Source organism: Mytilus galloprovincialis, chromosome 12 (assembly GCF_965363235.1).
Source record: "Mytilus galloprovincialis chromosome 12, xbMytGall1.hap1.1, whole genome shotgun sequence".
NCBI classification, from domain to species: domain Eukaryota; kingdom Metazoa; phylum Mollusca; class Bivalvia; order Mytilida; family Mytilidae; genus Mytilus; species Mytilus galloprovincialis.
The window spans coordinates 50876954-50896768 of NC_134849.1; the positions used below are offsets into that span (position 1 = coordinate 50876954).

The 19815-nt window shown below is 32.9% G+C and overlaps 1 protein-coding gene and 1 long non-coding RNA gene across 2 annotated transcripts in view; one reads left to right on the forward strand and one right to left on the reverse strand.

Moving 5' to 3' along the window:
• Positions 1-487: 487 nt before the first annotated feature.
• LOC143055442 (uncharacterized) lies at positions 488-4300 on the forward strand. Its single transcript, XR_012972033.1, has 2 exons — positions 488-686; positions 3774-4300. It is a non-coding gene; the product is annotated as an uncharacterized LOC143055442 (long non-coding RNA).
• An 8612-nt stretch (positions 4301-12912) lies between these two features.
• LOC143054138 (uncharacterized) overlaps positions 12913-19815 on the reverse strand; it is a 58742-nt gene continuing 51839 nt past the window's right edge. Inside the window, exons 18-21 of the mRNA XM_076227049.1 lie at positions 19361-19530; positions 18593-18648; positions 17786-18108; positions 12913-13074 (exon numbers count right to left, since the gene is read on the reverse strand). Of these exons, the coding sequence (XP_076083164.1) occupies positions 18020-18108; positions 18593-18648; positions 19361-19530 (315 nt within the window). The 3' untranslated portion in view covers positions 12913-13074; positions 17786-18019. The remainder of the gene's footprint in view (positions 13075-17785; positions 18109-18592; positions 18649-19360; positions 19531-19815) is intronic.

Below are 19815 nucleotides of genomic sequence, written 5' to 3' on the forward strand. Positions count from 1 at the left end.
TTGGTGAAAGAGAATTATCATTTCACTTTGATTTATAATAATTGAAGCAGTGATATTCTATTTTTTTCATATCTCGTAATGCCACTTTAATGGTCATAATCCAGCAGTATATTAATATGCATTTTCAGGACTATTTCGCATTTAAACTCCCCCTTTTCTGCTTTAAATGCACCACTAAAAATAATCTTTAAAAGATAACATCAATCATATGTATTTTGGTAAATTAGAAAGAAAACGATTGCTTAAGTCTACAAAAAGATCAAAAGAATGATCGTTATAGATGTTAAAAGATAAACAAGTGGCTTAAGATTGTATCGTCTTGTATACGACATAAGTAATGTCCGTAATAAGAAACACACACTTGAAACTAATTCTTTGGTATATAATGAGAAAGTTAAGCACCTTTGTGAAATGCGTATCAGTTTAAGAACGCCGGTCATTTTGCATGTCAGCGTCAGCTTAGTAAACAACACGAATACACTATTATTACTCCCCTGTATAGCTGGTTTGTGACATGGATGTTAGACTTTCAATTTCAGCATTTGGGGTGATTTTACTTTTATTTGATGGTGGTTGTTCTATGTCTATTGGAAAACTTAATGATACTGTTGATGAACTCCAGGATGACCGAATCCTAGCGCTTGAGAATACCATAAAAAGATTGGAAAGTCAAATTAAAGTTGAAGGTAATGTCGTTTATACATATAATTTTGTTTTTATTATAAAAAGAAACTAAACACTATAAAATTAAAACGTTAGAGTACCGGGGTATATAAATAGTTGAATTACAACACCTCAATATACGTCGCCATATTAAAATTGAGAATGTAGATGGGGAATATGCCAAAGATATAACAACCCGACCCAAGAGCAGACTTCATCGGTGCAATGTACTTTCTACAATAGCACCATGCCAAATATTGACTAAAATGAGAATGATAAGAGATATGATCATTTTCCAATGATCTATTTCAGAGCAGTTTCATTTTTATGCCCTACTTTGTAGCATTATGTTTTTTTTCGGTCTGTGCATCCGTCCCTCAGTCTGTTCAGCTTCAGGTTAATGTTTTTAATCAAGGTAGTTTTTCACCTCAAAAGCTTACAAAACCTTTAAACAGACTTATTAAGAAGGGATATAGTTACGATACTGTTGTCAGGTCATTAAAGATTGCATATTTTGGCTTTAATATTGATTAACTTATAGGGTCTTTGCATCGGAACTAAACACATTTATTTAAAAAAAAAAACAGTTGTTGGCATGACACGGGTTATGTACGTTCTTCTCATATATTTTATGATAGTATGATACAAATCCCCTAACGGGAGGGATTGTGCCTGATATTCATACGATGAAGACATAATCTTTCAATCAGTTTAATTGAGGTCTGGAGCTGGCATGTCAGTTAACTGCTAGTAGTAGGTTGTTATTTATGTATTATTGTCATTTTATTTATTTTCTTTTGTTACATCTTTTGACATCGGACTCGGACTTCTCTTGACCTGAATTTTAATGTGCGTATTGTTATGCGTTTAATTTTCTATATTGGCTAAAGGTATAGGGGAGGATTGAGATCTCATAAACATGTTTAACCCCGCCGCAATTTTGCGCCTGTCCCAAGTCAGGAGCCTCTGGCCTTTGTAAGTCTTGTATGATTTTTAATTTTAGTTTCTTGTGTATAATTCGGAGTTTATTATGACGTCCATTATCACTGTACTAGTATACATATTTTTTAGGGGCCAGCTGAAGGATACCTACTGGTGAGGGAATTCTCGCTACATTGAAGACCCATGATCTGTGTAATTCTAATGCCAACTAAGAGTTTTCACCCCCCCCCCATTCCACGGTCCACTGTACATAGAAAATGAAAGTGCGAATGGGGCATCCGTGTACTATGGACACATTCTGGTTTACAAGTTTTTCAAACTTTTACAGTATCTGAGCACCTACGTTATGTATGCTTTAATGCATTATTTTAACATGTAACAACAGTAAATTATCATTTTAAATGTAGTAGAAGGCCAAAGAAAAGAAAATTCTTCGCCGAGCGTATCCTGATACGACGGCATTAACCCTGAACAGTTTCGGACATACTATTCAAGTTTGATACTGTATAAATTTGGATTGTGATAATTTATTTTTATGCCCCACCAAGATAGTAAAGGGACATTATGTTTTCTGGTCAGCGCGTCCGTCCGTCTGTTCGTCCATTCGTTCGTTCGTCCGTTTGTTCGTCCATTCGTTCGTTGTCCCGTTTCAGGTTAAATTTTTTTGTCAAGGTAGTGTTTGATGAATTTGAAGTTCAATCAACTTTCAACTTAGTACACATGTTCCCTATGATATGCCAAATTAGAGTTTTTATACCCACTTTCACGGTCCACTGAACATAGAAATGATAGTGCGAGTGGGCCATCCGTGTACTTGGGACACATTCTTGTTTTTTTCACATAATAAAGGTTTTTGGCACAAACTAAATGGGTTTTAAGATCTTAAAACGGGACATTTAATCTACCTAGCATCGTCTAATATTCAACATCTAACGATATGGTTAGATTCAGCATAAAATAAAAACACCATAAAATCAAACAATGTTGAATTTTGGACCCTTCAAACCTGAATAAGGACTAATTTGAAAACAGGACCCAAAATAAAATGCACAATTAGAATCAGCATATCATAGCTAGTGTCCTAATAATTCAGATTTTGATGAATGAAACAAAGTTTAATTGTGGACCCTTTTTTGGACCTCAATGTAAACCAATTTAAAAATTGGGTCCAATATCCAAAATAGTAATACAAGGTTAGAACCCCCCAAATTTCAAGACTTTTAATTAATCCCATTGAAATTGGTTAACAAATTTGTATTTATTTTTGATTGAAGATTTTTTGATATTGCGCAATACTGTGTTAATTAATCTGTTATATACAGTCATTTTCTCATCCTGTTTGTGTATCTTATGTCATATAAGTATTTGTTGCTATTGTATATAAATCCGAAATAATCAAGGTAAAATGGAAAATTTTGGGGGCAAAAAAAAAATAAATAAAAAAGTATGAAAAAAAATATTTACAGGAAAAATGTAGTTTTAGAGAGTTCTATAAACTTAACTACAAGTTATTTGTCTTGAAACTAGAAAGCAAACTTTTTTTTGCCTTTTTTTGCCCTAATTCCCGAACGTTGATGACAGTTAATTACCCCCAAACTAAATCCTAGCCTTTCCTTTGTGATATGGAATCTTGTGAGAACGGAAACATAAAATCAGTATTTTTTTTCCATTTGTAAAGGGAAATAACTCTAGAACAATAAAAGTGACACCACCAAAATTCAACCTTGATCAGTATTTTGTGATTATAAGCATTGTGTATAATTTCATAGCATTTAGCTGAGGCAAATTAAAGTTAGAGAACGGAAACCAACTTTGGGACGTAAAGACGTACAGACGGACAAGGGTAAAACTTAATGCCCTCTCATACGGCGGGGCTTAAAAAAAACAAGTATACGCATTTTTGTTACAAGAGACATTGAATTTAACCACTTTAATCTGACTGGACTTTACATTGTATTTATACACCACACTGCTAAACGTATGCCCATATTTTCAGCAAGTTATCAAATGCTATGTTACGAAGAGTTATCAACCATACTAATTATCATAATAATTAATGTAATTTGATCTGGCAAAAATAATATCCAGATGACAATTTCTTAATTTGCAATATTTTATGTAACATCATGGTATAAATCTATCTGTTTGTACATATTTTGTCATTACAGATCACCAGAAACAGCCTGTAATGTTTTACGCCAGGATAAATCGCTCAACGTTTACACTTCAAACGCTATCAACCTTGGTGTTCAACACAGTCATTCTGAATATAGGAGAACACTATGATAAATACGATGGTGTGTTTGTTGCTCCAAGAAAAGGTATCTATTTATTTTCCTGGACCGTATCAATCAATTCGGGTAATTATGCCGTAACGGAACTAGTCGTAGACGGTCAAAGTGTATCTCACACTGGAAGTGACGATAACAACGGCGGAGTCCATTCTGCGTCAATGACAACATTGAGTAGGCTGAACAAGGGTGAACATGCGTTTATCAGAACGACTAACTATGGAAGTACTCACGTATTTTATAGTACCGGTAGCTATCCACATTCATCGTTTCTAGGAATGCTCGTCTACGAAGAAAAATGATACTTTGAAAAAGATAATTTTTCGTAATGATATATGTATTTCTTAAATATGTTTTAAACACAAAGATGATTCTTATATATCTGTATATAGTTATCAAAGGTACCAGGTTTATAATTTAGTACGCCAGACGCGCGTTTCGTCTACATAATTAGACTCATCAATGACGCTCATATCAAAATATCTATAAAGCCAAACAAGTACAAAGTTGAAGAGCATATTGAGGATCCAAAATTCCAAAAAAAAGTTTTGCCAAATACGGCACAGGTAATCTATGCCTGGGATAAGAACATTCTAAGTTTTTCGGTATATTCAAAGTTTTTCGGTATATTCAAAGTTTTGTAAACAGGAAATTTATAAAAATGACCAAATTATTGATATTCATGTCAACATTGAAGTTTTGACTACTGGGCGGGTGATACCCTCGGCGACGAAACGTCCACCAGCAGTGGCATCGACCCAGTGGTGTAAATTATTATCAAAGGTACCAGGATTATAATTAAGTACGCCAGATGTGCGTTTAATATACATAAGACTCATCAGTGACTCTCACATCAAAATATTTATAAAGCCAAACAGTACAAAGTTGAAGTGCATTGAGGATCCAAAATTCCAAAAAAAATTTGCCAAATATGGCACAGGTAATCTATGCCTGGGATAAGAACATCCTTAGTTTTTCGGTAAATTCAAAGTTTTCTGAACAGGAAACTTATAAAAATGACCACATCATTTATATTCATGTCAAGTGTTGACTACTGGGCGGGTGATATTCGCACATTCACATTTTACACAAATAATATAGCTCAATCAAAATCACATGCGTTAACCTCAATAAGTTACAAAGTAGTTCACAATATCAATGTTAAAAGATTTAATGATTTACTCAGCGATGTCATATCTATCCATAAATGGTAAGAAACTCATGTATAAAAATATGATTGATATTAAAGTATAGTGTATTGCTTTACTGGCTCATAGAAGTCTGTCGCAAAGGGAAATTATTTGCCCGAAAATTTAATTAAAAGTTATCGCATACTAGTAAGAATGATTATACAACGTAAATGAAAATCTGTTCAGTGTTAATAAGATAATAAAAAAAAAAGCAATATCCAGTGTGAAATTGCCTGTGACATGTCTCTCTGTTGGAGTAAATCATAGATAAGTTCAGGTTTCACTGAATAAATATCTGGAAAGAAATTATGCTAGTACTTTATTTTAAGAGTGCATCCCTCCTTAAAAGGATTTGTTTCATCCATATTTCTTTTGTCGAACACTAATAAACAAAATTAGTCACAGTCAAACAGTACATAATAAATGAAAATGACATTTTATGAAGAAATTCGTGCGTCTGGATTTACATTTAATCTGAAATGCTATAACCCAATCATTCGAAATCCAAAAACAAATACGTAGAAACGTTAATTGATCTATGGTAAAAACACAATTTTGAAGAAAAATAGCCAAATCAGCAATTGTAAACTTTTCATGAAGAAATTTGAACCAAATTTTAAATAAAAATAATTTCTTAATTGAAAAACGGTGAATTTCATAAACGTGTTATACATCCTGTTAGTACCGTATCACTGACTACTGATCTGATGATACCCGTGGGCCTCACAGTCAACCAGCAGAGGTATCGATTCAGTGCTAATAAATGGGGACACAGAACGCTTAAACACAATGATTGAGAATTTCAAACATTATTATGTATTATCGATGTTAAGGTAAATGGGATTTTTTTCGGAGACAAGTTCATGTGGCAACACTTGGATGACTAAGGGAAACTGTTTTTTTTTCTTCTATATGGTGAGACTCCAATTTAGAATGCAGTACAAATTTGAATTCACGATATAATTTCATCAATTGTGAGTAAGAGGTCAATTATATGTTCAAGGAATTATATTGGTTTAATAAATAGAATAACAATAACTGGGAGGTATGTTTGTTCCCTATATATATATGATTCACCTGACTGTAATTTCATTGTTAAATTTTAACAATAAGTTTTCGTGATACGTCGTTTGGTGACTATAAAATAATAAAATAAAGGCAACAGTAGTATACCGGTGTTCAAAGTCATAAATCGATTGAGAGAAAACAAACACGGGTTAAAAACCCAAAACCGAGGGAAACACATCAACTATAACAGGAGAATGAAGGAACAACAGAAACACCGAAGTGCAACAAAAACAAACGCCAACATACATAGAAACGAACTCTTAGATAACAACTTCCATACTTTCTATGGTCGGGTTGTTGTCTCTTTGGCACATTCCCCATTTCCATTCTCAATTTATTTTTACATGGCATTTTAAGAACAAATGGTGGTTTGAACCTGGTTTAATTGCTAGCCAAACTATCTGCCGCTTTATTAAAACCTTGATCACAAAATAAAAACACTTTGTGGTAGATTAATACAGCATAAACACACGAAGAAGGTTCATAACAGAGAAACGCACAAACAAATAATATAATAATTGACACAACATTCAAACTGCAGAATAACAACGAACATATTCCATTTAATTAGCAAAAACACCACAGGATATCAAAAACAGTGACGCGCATACGTAACTAATCTATATATATATATATATATATATATATATGCAATCTCGTATTTTATATATTTTTGTTACCCCGATTTTGTTTTTTTTTCCCATGGATTTATGAGTTTTGAACAGCGGTATACTACTGTTGCCTTTATTTATACATTTTATTCGTCTGAATAATTTTCATGACAATGCTGGTATGGAGACAATTTTATAATCATTTGGACTACAAACGATAGTAATCTAATTAAAATATTGATATCTGATTTCGTTATACTACGTACGTTACTCATATGTAGTAGTGTAGTATAACGGAATCAGAGAAATATATGTTAATTAGATCGAAATGATAAGACATAACATATTATACAACTGAAACCATAAAAAACAGCAAAAATAAACACTTGAATTATGGATGTACAAAACACCGAGACACACCACACAGCAATGGAATTAACACTCAGTATAACAGACATATTCGGGAATATGACAATGATGGTACTGGAAGGCGATTTGCTAATTATTTGGACAACAAACGATACGACATGATACATTATTTAACCGAAACCATAACAGAAAACATCAAAAATGAATACACAATTGTTGGATGTACAAAATACCGAGACACGTTGTATAGCAATGTAAATCCACTCAGGAATAGGTCATGTACGGTACTTAGCAGACATACGACATAAATGTTAAATCACAATCTAAGACGTGGTTAAAATTTCATTGGTTAGCTTAGACACATGTCGTATAAATCAACCAATTCGTGATGAAGTCCATAAAATTTACGGAGTGTCACTTTTAATCCTCTCTCCTTATACCTCTGTTGGAGCAGTTTCTGCGTAAGGAGCACACTACTGAATCATTTTGTGAATATGAAGTCAGTAAAGTGTTAACATGCACGAGCATTACGTATAAATTGAGATATTTACTCACCATAGGACGGATCATCCAGAGGGTTATTTTACTGCTGAAAAATGGGAATTTGATAATTGGGAAATCATTCCGTCTGCCATAGATTTTAGTGTGAAGTTGTCCATCTGCGTCAATGTTAAGGAAACGTTCAAGGTATGAAGCAGTTCTTCTTGTATTGGAAGTATCCTTATTCTTAATTTCAAGTGTTAAGAGATACAAGTACTGACTGAAATATTGGTTATTCAGTAACAGGACATCATCAATATATCTGAAAGTAAAACTTAAGATTTTTGCAAGGAGCTTTTCCTTGTTATCTTTTAGAAGGATCTGAATGAAAGAGTACAAAAACAAGTCGGCCAGAAGGGGTGCACAATTAGTACTCATTGGAATACCGACAACCATCTGTTGAAATATCAATCCTCCAAACTCAACAAATATATTGTCAATTAAAAAGTCCAGCATTTTTATCATATCATCTTCACTGTATTTTCTGATAGAACCAGTGTGGTTCATCACAAAATAAGAATTATCTTAACCCAAGGCAAGAAATTTTTATCTACGATTCTCATTTTCAATTTGTAGTAAAGTAGTAAAAAGCATAGAAAAAATAAAGGTCTTAATGTTGCTGCAACATTGCGAGATTGTGTTCTGATATTAAGCAGTAGATCTTTAGAATTTTTGTATTTCACATCTAATCTTTTATGGTAAAAAATGTCAGTATTCACCTCAAAAGCTATCAAAACCTTTAACCAGATTTATTTAGAAGGGATATAGTTACGATACTATTGTCAGGTCATTAAAAATTGCATATTTTGGCTTTAATGTTGATTCACTTATAGGATCTATGCATCGCAATTAAACACATTTATTCTAAAAACAGTTATTGGCATGACACGGGTTATGTTCTTCTCGTATATGGGAGTATGCCTGATATTCATATGAAGAAGACATAATCTTTCAATCAGTTTAATTAATGTCTGGAGCTGGCATGTCAGTAACTGCTAGTAGTCTGTTATTGATTTATTATTGTCATTTTCTTTTGTTTCATATTCTGACAACGGACTAGGACTTCTTAAACTGAGTTTAACTATGCGTATTGTTGTGCGTTTGTTTTTTCTACATTGGCTAGAGTATAGAAGAAGTGTTGAGATCTCAAAAAAACATGTTTAACCCCACAGCAATTTTGTGCCTGTCCCAAGTCAGGAGCCTTTGGCCTTAGTTAGTCTTGTATATTTTTAATTTTAGTTTCTTGTGTATAATTTGGAGTTTAGTATCAAGTCCACTATCAGTGAACTACTATACATATTTGTTTAGGAGCCAGCTGAAGGACGCCTCCGGGTGCGAGAGTTTCTCGCTACATTGAAGACCCATTGGTGGCTTTCGGCTGTTGTCTGCTCTATGGTCGGGTAGTTGTCGCTTTGACACATTCCCCATTTCCATTCTCAATTTCATTAAAACTAAAAGATGCTCTAAAGAGACAGAGCCGCGCACTTATGTCTATGTATGTGAATCTTCATCAGGCAATGTACAAAATGTTTGACTTGAATACTATCTATGACAAATCTCGTTTTGTTTTACGCTGTACTACTAATCAGATTGTTTTAGCTAACAATTTCTATCAACCGTCTTTAGTTTTTGCCCACAAAACAAGTGTTGAAATTATCGTGTAAAAGCAATAGTATACTCCTATGAGATGACAACTGAAAAAAACATCTTCATGTTAGCTGTCATTTCTGTCGATCTTTTCCTGCTGGTGATGTTTTTTTTTTTAAAGTTACTATATATCTATTACAATTTTTAAAATAAAAGGCAAACAAATCGTCATATAACTTCTATAAGAAGCCTTCTTGTTTAATTTCTTTATCTTCTGTACATCAACTTTACTACTAGTATGTAAAGGTTGGTTTATTCTTAAATGAAAATGCAAGTAAAAAATAATGTACAATTTAATCTCTGCAAATTAACTTTTATGTACATTTAAATCACTTTCCGCTATTTGTCTTATACACAGATCATGTCTAACTGATCATATTTGATTTTTGAAGTTTTGAAGGTGATTTGCAGTAAAGAAAAAAAATTATGGTAGTTTTTTAAATATGAAATTACAAGAGTGCACACCATGAATATTATACCTATTGCATACAGTATAAGAAAAACAGACCAAAACACAAAAAATAACTATAACCACTGAACCATGAAGTTAGACATGTACACCTTACAATCCTTCTATACACAAAATATACTAGACCTATTGCTTGTAGTATCTGAGATATGGACTTGACCACTAAAACTTAACCTTGTTCACTGATCCATGAAATGAGGTCAAGGTCAAGTGAAAATGTGTGACAGACATGAGGCATATAGTTATCCTATTACTAATAAGAGAGAAATTAACATTTCAAACAAGAATGTGTCCATAGAACACGGATGCCTCCCTCGCACTATAACTTTTCTTTGTTCTTCTATGTTCAGTGGATTGTGAAAATGGGATTAAAACTCCAATTTGGCATTAAAATTTTAAAGATCATAGGGAACATGTGTACTAAGTTTCAAGTATATTTGACTTCAACTTCATGAAAAACTACCTCAACCAAAAACTGTAACCTGAAGCGGGATAGAGGGACGAAGGAATGGACGAAAAAACAACCAGACGGACGGACAAACGGACACACAGACCGGAAAGCATAATGAGGCATAAATCTATTTTTTTTTCAATTAGTCACTGAACAATGAAAATGAGGTCAAGCTAGGACAATAAACATGTGACAGACGGAAACTTCGTATCAACAAATTATGGGAATAGTTTCCTTTCAATAAGATATCACTAATGCTATAATTGTGTACCCAATATCATTGGATGATCATAAGTGGTTCCCTTTAACCAGACCTTATCACAAACTATAACAAGACAGCTATGGAACAGTTTTAAATTTAGCAGACCATTTTACTGGAGTTTCAACAGTGCACAAAATGTCAATAAAATGTGTGAAGGTAGAGATGAACATTTGTGGAAGCGAGGCAGGAAACATAATTATATTATTGGTTAAGATAAACTTAGTAGAATTGTAATAAATTTCTTCGCTGAGCGCAGCTAGATACAACCGCAGATGTCCAACCCCGAACAGTTGAGGCAAAAATGGACACAATATAAGCACTTGATACAGGTCTGAATTTAGATTGTCATTAAATATTTGAAACATAATAGGTTTCTGACACAGAATAACTGTAGCAAAAAAACTTAGAATTGGTAATGTGATTTGAATTTATATTTAAATTTTTGCTTTTGTTTGACACTATGCTGTTGGGAATTGACCCCTGGCCCCACCCTGGAAAAAAAATATTTGAAGAAATATTCTTTTTAATTTCTGAAATCTGAAATAAGAAAAAATTGTCCCCTTTACAAATTCTTATTTACCCCCTCCCTAAATTCATTTTTTACCTCCCCCTTTCCCTTTTTCCAGAAAAAAAACCATTCCCTCAATATAGTGTCATAATCTCAATTCAAATTGGAAATGAAGTTTGCAACCATAATTAACCATTTAATTACATTGTACTTTAAATGTGATTGGATACATTCCTTAGACTGCTTTAAAATTATCTTAATTGTCCATTTACCAGGAAACCCTTCTTTTCCCCCTTTTTTGTCCCAAAATCCTAAATGGTTAGAGCCATACCCCTCCAAAGTCAATTCTAACCATCCCTTTGTGGTAATGGAAACTTGTGTTATAATTTCAGAGAGTTTCATACACTTAAACACAAGTTATTGTCTGGAAACTACTAGAATGCTTATTTGGGCCCCTCATTCCTTAACTGTTGGGACCATAACCCCCAAAATCAATCCCAACCTTCCTTTTGAGGTTATATAAATTAAATTTCATGGATTTCAATTTACTTATATTAAGGTTATTGTCCGGAAAACAACTGTCTACGGACGACGACATAGACAATGGGCTACCAATATATGATATGTGGTCGTATAAAAAAGGACTGAAATGAAAGCATATGTCTTCCAATTATCTTTATTATCATTACCTATTGCATTGGCCAAAAAATAGATGCATTAAAATGGTCTTGCAGTGGCATGCAAAAATATATAGTATTAAGGTGTATAGGCGAAATTGAATTAATCGACCAGCAAGCTCAAAGTTCAAGGTAATCTTCCATGGTATGTACCACAACATCCTAAGGTGCTGCAAATATCATACAAGAAAAGAAATGGGGAATGTGTCAATCTGTCACAGACAATGCCCCCACTTACATTAAACATTATAAAGGAACATAAATCGAGAACACAAAAAGTGATGCTACCCAACTTTGAACCTGATTTGAGTTTTATGGGAATAAGCATTGTGTACAAGTTTCATAACATTTGTGTCAGGTAAACTTAAGTTAGAGAATGGAAAGGAATAATTCAGCAATTTTTTCATTAAATTTTGTAAATACTTGTAGGCTCCGTGTTGAAGGACAAACCTTGACCTATAATGGTTTACTTTTATAAATTGTTATTTGGATGGAGAAATAAATGTCTCATTGGCACTCGTACCACACCTTCCCATATCTAATAACTGCAGAACAGTAAACGAAACACCAAAATTCAATCTGGATCTGTGTTATGTGATAATTACCATTATGTATTAGTTTCATAACATTTGGTTATGGCAAACTAAAGTTAGAGTCCCAGGAATCATTTGTAAAGGAGCATACCTCTAGAATAGTAAAAGTGACACCACCAATATTCATATTGATCTGGGTTTTGTGGTTATAAGCATTGTGAATAAGTTTCATAATATTTGGTTCAGGCAAACAAAAGTTAGAGAAAGGAAACCAAACTTGGGATGTACTGACAGATGGATGGAATTATAGACAGACAAAGGTTAAACTTAATGCCCCCATCCCTACGGTGGGCATAAAATGATAGATTCTGAACATAAAAATGCTGAGGAAAATCAAGTATTTTGACCTTGAGATTTGATGTGGACCAATATTCAATTGTTCATTTTTGCTATTACATGTATAACCAACACATACACTTGAGGAACCTTTGAGATATCTTGTCAGTGGTTAAGTTCACATAGGTAAAAAGTTGCAGCCTAGAAAAGATTGTATGAGAAGCAGAACCAAAAGAAGAAACAACATCATGTATCTACAGTTAGAAAGGGACATAATTATTCTAAAGGCAATGGGAAAATTAAAAATTGTGTTTCCATTCACGATAAAGTTAAATCAATTAGACAGGAGCCTATCTGGCATATTTTTTCAAACATTTTTATTGTAAACTTTAACTACTTGTCTTGAAGTTGCAAAACAGAAAACAAGTGAAAAGTCTTTTAACAAAATTAAATATACATTTCTCCAATCTCAGTTGTAGACTTAATTGCAGTTGTCAGCTCAGATTAGAAGTCCAACCTGCAACAGATAAAAACTATTAAAAGCATTTTCAAAAACAAGATTACAAGAATATTAAAACAGATATTTAAACTAACTAACAAACTTATTTCATGTAGTATAAGATTCTTTATGAAATAGTTCAATAACAATGTATACATGGTAATTTAAATGTTAGTTAATTTTACATTTAAGCTAATGTGTATATGTGTCTTCTACTTGGAACTAGGGGTTACTACTATACTTAATCCATTCAAAATGTGCTTTATCTATGTCATTAGGTTTCTGGTGGATAGCAGTCTCATTAAAAGTTTTACATACTGTGGATTCATTTTCATTCATGGGATATCAATTTTTGTGATTTTTGTGGGTACACGTGAATCATGAATTCACATGTTCAACTAAATTACAAATTTGCTATCAAGTTGTATGTAGTCTTTACCAAACCACAAATCACATATACATGAATAGTTTGCCACAATTCACAAAAATTGGTCCCCACAAAAATAAATGGATCCCCAGTACCACACATTTCTTTATTTTATATTAATCATTTGCTTCATACAATTTAAAACTACATGTCAAACCAGTCAATTTCTCATTTTATGATTTATTCTCATCTTAAAGATGCATGCATTGCTTTAAATGCCACTGGATGTTTAAAACACAATTATTAATTAATGGCATAATTTATTGTTAAAATTGACTGAATTGTCACCCTTTTTTTTTTTATTGTTTTTCATACAATTTCTAGTTACAAAAGTAGGCTGACAATTATGTAAAGTTTCCTACAAAGACATTTTTTTGCAGACTCTTATCATACAAAGATAAATCTTGGTAGCATTGTATTAACAATATGTAGTGTATCTTCAGAACATATAGAAATTCTATTTCTCTTCCAGACTTTTTGACACAGGTATAGAAAAATCTGTCTTGCGTTATGTTCAATAACTTCAACACAGTTGCAGCGACTTGTGTCTTTTGTCGTCTTCAGTGTTTTTGAGATTTGGGGATTATGGTGTTAATGACAGTCCTCTGATTATGTCTCTGTTAAATTTATTCATTTACAAACATTTAAGACAATTTAGACTCAGGGAAGTTTCAAACTTGACATAATGTATAACAAAATGTGTCCCAAGTACACAGATGCCCAATCCGCACTATCATTTTCTATGATCAGTGGACCGTGAAAATGGGATAAAAACTCTAATTTGGCATAAAAATTAGAAAGATCATATCATAGGGAACATGTTTACTAAGTTTCAGTTTGATTGGACTTCCACTTCATCAAAAACTACCTCGACCAAAAACTTTAACCTGAACCGGGACGAACGCGATCTGCACTATCATTTCCTATGTTCAGTGGGCTGTGAAAATGGGATAAAACTATAATTTGGCATTAAAATTAGAAAGATCATATCATAGGGAACATGTTTCCTAAGTTTCAGTTTGATTGGATTTCAACTTCATCAAAAACTACCTCGACCAAAAACTTTAACCTGAAATGGGAGGAACGGACGAACGGAATAACGGACGAACAGACAGACTGATGGATGGACGAACGGATGTACAGACCACAAAACATAATGCCCATAAATAGGGCATAAAATTATGTCTGTAGTTAAAGGGATAGAATGTTAATTTCTTGCCACATCTTCTTTAATTTATTCATATTTAATAAATAAGGAATTAGAAAGCTTCATTTTAAACTGATCAGAAATTTAGTCAGCATATCAATAAAAACAGGTCAGATGATCAGACAGATTTGGACCTGCTACAGACCTGCTACAGACCTGCTACAGATCTGCCAACTTTTAAAATCTCCATAAGGAATTTATAGTGTTCGACCAGATTTTTAAGGGTTTCAATTTTTATTTGATAATGAGCTCAGGGCTCACGCTACCAGGCGACTTGGGCGAAGAAGTCGCCTTCCCGACCGTCACTTCGCTTTCCCCGACCCCCAAAAGCGAAAACAAGTCGCCCTGTTCTTGACGATAGTCGCTTTCAGTCGCTTCCCTCATTGGACATTTTAAATTTTTACCAAGTTGATGAAACATCAATTTTTTTATTGATAATTAAAGAAATTCAGACATAAACGATTCATTATCTTTAGAAAAGAGGTTGAAGCATTGTCTTCGTACTGTGTAGCAGGTTATTTGATAAAAATACAACTTTTTATCACTTCGTGCATTTTCTGCAAGTTCCGGTGCTTGTTACTCGAAAACGTACATCAACCTCAAATTCGGCGGCAACATAAGTTTGCTACTTCATTTAAACGTGATAAAAGTTGCCTCCAGTAAATTTTTAATCCATTTATTGCATTAAAAACGTCATGTTCCTTTCCAAATAACTTGTCAAACATCGTTTATTTTTGTAAATTTTCTTGCATTCGTCCGCCATTGACCGATTTCTAAACTCCGGATCTGAACCGGACCAGCTATGACCGAAATCCGTACTTTTACAATAATTACTACGGACGCACGGATGGAACAGCTGACAGAAGAATATTGATCCCAAAGGGGAAAATTACGCATTCCACACGCATTAAGAGATTTTTTGTAACATCTAATTGATTGGTGTATATAATTCCCAATATTTTTTATGGATTGTTTCAAACTATTGATTATAAAGTTGCTTAACTCTGAGACTATTATACTAATATCAATATATTCTGGCCCAGCTTAATAACTTTTATATTTTTTTTATGAGAAACACTGAATGTCATACACAATATAATTTTTAATTAAATTGTTATTGATATATTATAATTTCTTTACATTTTTTAAAATAATTTTTTTTTTGTTAGTGCTAGATATTTAGTTGGTAGTTGCTCACAAGAACCTTAGTAAAACTTAAACAACTTTTAATTTCAAATGTTACTTTAATTGTAATTTTTTTACTTAGATATGAATTGAACAATATAAAAAGAACATTATTTACATATGGCCCTTTATACTATTGTAAAATCCAAACATTGTATCGCACCGCGCGAATGAGCACTTCTCTTTCAAATCTCACCACTTCTCCCTATCAGTTTCAAAAAGAGAAGTCACTTCTCCCTATAATTCTGAAGTAGTGTGAGCCCTGATGAGCTAATAAGCCTTGATTTTTTTGGGCATTAATATTAAACCTTAAGAATAGAGAAAAATTGCCTTAAAATAAAGAATACAAAGTGAAGATCCCCCTTTTTTTCCTCTCCAAAGACCTAATTATCTTTGCAACATGACTCAAAAAAACCTTAACCTAAATGTCCTCAATTTAGATGGATGAAGAGACAGATTTTAAATTAGTCTATCAGTATTAATGAGAAATCGGACAAAATTTTAAGTTATCTTTCTTTGTGTTCAGAGGTGCTCTTGAAATCAGAAGTGAATATACAAAATGGCATTGATTTCAAATTAGAACTTGACAGAAACACGTCTGATTTCAAAATTTTTAACTGTTTCAAGATCAATGCTGTTTTCTTATGAGTTCATTACAGTTTTTATTGTTTCAGTTTAAAATTACCATTTTGTCATGAAACTACGGTAAAGGATGCAAATTGTGATCGTATGCTAAATTGATTAAATTGAAATGCTGACTGTATGATATATTCTGTTAACAAATTAATTAAATTTGAGGATTGTTTTGACCCATCAGATGAGCAGATTAGGTGTAACAAGTGAAACTGCGAGCTACTGCTCACTGATGATACCCCCGCCGCAAGTGGATAATATTAATAGTGTAAAAATATGCAAGTGTTCAGTAAACAGGAAGTTGTCGAGTGATATAAATGTTGATACCAAATTACAGAAAGGGTGGATGTGTAGTTCCTGAGAAAAATGTGACGAAAGTTTCATGGGACGGACTGACTGACGGACTGACTGACAGACGGACTGACAGACAGAGGTAAAACAGTATACCCCCCCCCCTTTTTTAAAGCGGGGGTATAAAAATCCTGAAACCAAATTTCAGAAATCCTTGTATTGTAGTTCCTGAGAAAAATGTGACGAAAATTTTTAACTTGGTTATCATGTGTAAAATCATACAAGTGTTCGGTAAACAGCAAGTAGTCGAGTGATGAATCTGAAAACGCATCACACGGTATAGCTGACTTATATAAATCCTGAAAACAAATTTCAGAAATCCTTGTATTGTAGTTCCTGAGAAAAATGTGACGAAAATTTTAAACTTGGCTATCATGTGTAAAATCAGACAAGTGTTCGGTAAACAGGAAGTTGTCAAGTGATGAATCTGAAAACGCATCACACGGTATGGCTGACATATATAAATGTTGATACCAAATTACAGAAAGGGTGGATGTGTAGTTCCTGAGAAAAATGTGACAAAAGTTTCATGGGACGGACTGACTGACGGACGGACTGATGGACGGACGGACGGACTGACAGACAGAGGTAAAACAGTATACCCCCCCTTTTTTAAAGCGGGGGTATAATTTAAAGCGGGGGTATAACAACAAATTATGACACCTGTTGTGACTGTTGATTAGCTTAGGGTTGTAAACTTGTCATAAATATGTTGTCAGGTAAAATTATAGATTTACAGAAATTGATCAGTAAAACTTCAAAATCAATAACCAATAACTTTCTGGTATATTTTGTGAAAAGTAGGATTTTGACTTTTTTACGAGCCAGATATCAGGATTCAGGTTGAGGCATGAAAATTGGGATGATACCAAGAAAATTGGGATAGTCGGCAGGTCTGTTGCAAAAGCATTCAATAAAAAACTTACAATAAACCCTGGTCCCCTGACTGCTGCTCTTCTTTGGCTTTGTATAGATTACTGTTTACTTGTTGACTAGAAAATGAAACATCTGAAACTGGTTTTAAACTATTTCTATCATTTGATGTAACACTGGCATTCAAACTTGGTTGACTACTTGATTGGCTTGGTGTTGTCTTCGACTCAAATACACTGCTTCTAGCAACTGAGCTGTTAACAGAATTACTTCCCTTTGGTTTGGAGTTACCTCGTATTTCCCTTGTTAAATAGTGGGTTACCAGGTGGTCTTTTTACATTAACGCTTTCCAGCTTCTTTTTCACTTTTTTCTTATCTGTAATTCAGTAAATACATTGATAAATTAACTTTCACATATATATATTAGGAGTTATTAATGTCTATGACTAATTTAAATACTCTGAAATTATCACATTTCTCTTACCTAATATAATAATATCATTTTTTTATACCTGACATACACTATTCATTCCTTTGTATATAACTTACACATAAAAACATTTGTATAACTTTAAATGTAAAAACTGAGTCCCAAAAATAAAAATGGACGAAACATATTTTCTAGTATAATTTTAAAGAATGATTTTACTGTTATTAAAATCAAAAATGCAGATTTGTCTATATAACCAGTCATTCCTATAAAAATATAACTCAAATTCAAACAAATGAAATATTTCAAAACTATATCTATAGCAAGAAAATGCAGGTTTTTAAATATTTAAAGGTAAAAATTAATTTTATAAAATATCTAGCATAATTTTCTATTGACGTACGACTCCATAATTATATCAATATCTTACCATCAGGTTCTGATTTACTATTTTCTGTGGCTGGTTTACCTGCTGGTTTCTTTCTCCTTAAATCATAATTAAGTTGTTTTAAAACAAAATAAATAAAATTTGAAAGACATAAGTTTGTGTTTCATCATAAAACACATTAAGGTTTAATTTACAGTTAAAGTTTACGGTTCTTTGCATGACAAACACTTATGTTAATCAGCTAAGTCCTATAAATGTAAGCAACACTTTTATTATAGATTTTGATCTAGATGTTTTTTCTTGATTTAACCTCATCAGAAATGCTGAAACCCCCAAATTTAAAAAAAAACATGCAAGGATGAACACTTCAGGAACTATAGGACCAAACTTTTAAGTTAAGAAAAAAATTGTCAAATGCATCTGTGGCATATCTTACTTATTGGAATTGGAACCTTACATTTCTGAATAATTTCTAAATCATTAACAAAGAAAGTAATGACAGTGCATGTTATAAACCATGTCAGTACCAAGACATTGGCTATTAAGCTGATGGTATCCTAAGGCACTAGCTATTCAAAAGTAGTGATTGACCCAGTATTAGAAAATGAAAATAACACCTAATAAATTTCACACTCAAGGGCTGTTTTGGATTTAAACTTTATTCAAGCTTCCTTGAATAACCATACAATGTACTACATATTTGTATTTTTGAACAAAAGCAGTTAACTAAATACCCCAACTTAAGAGTTCATCACATCACTGTGTTTCTAATACACTTTGCTATACATGTGTCTTTGTGTGTACCCTTACCTGGTTGTTTTAACACAATCTATTGAATGCCAGTACTTTGTACAAAAATACAGCACTCCAACAGACAATGCACACACAAGTATCCCTGTAGCTGTAAACCATAATGTGTTGGTAGGACTTGTGACAAACAGTATAGGGTGTGGAGTTGTTGATGTTGTAGTTGTGTTCTCCTGAAAACAGAGGTCAAAGGTTATACCATATGTTCTGTTAAAAGAGTTTAAAGGTTATTATATACAGCAATTAATCTGTAAAAATAGTCGAAGGTTATAGCAAGTGTCCAATATAAAGGCATTTAAAGGTTATAGCATATATATGTTCTGGTTAAAGCATGTCATCTATTTAAAAAGCTTTAAGGTTAACTTACATACCATATCAATTGCAATAGTCAGGTACTTTTAATTGCAAATTAAAGAAAGTATATTTTGAAATTCAAATGGTTCTGGAAATCAGTCATT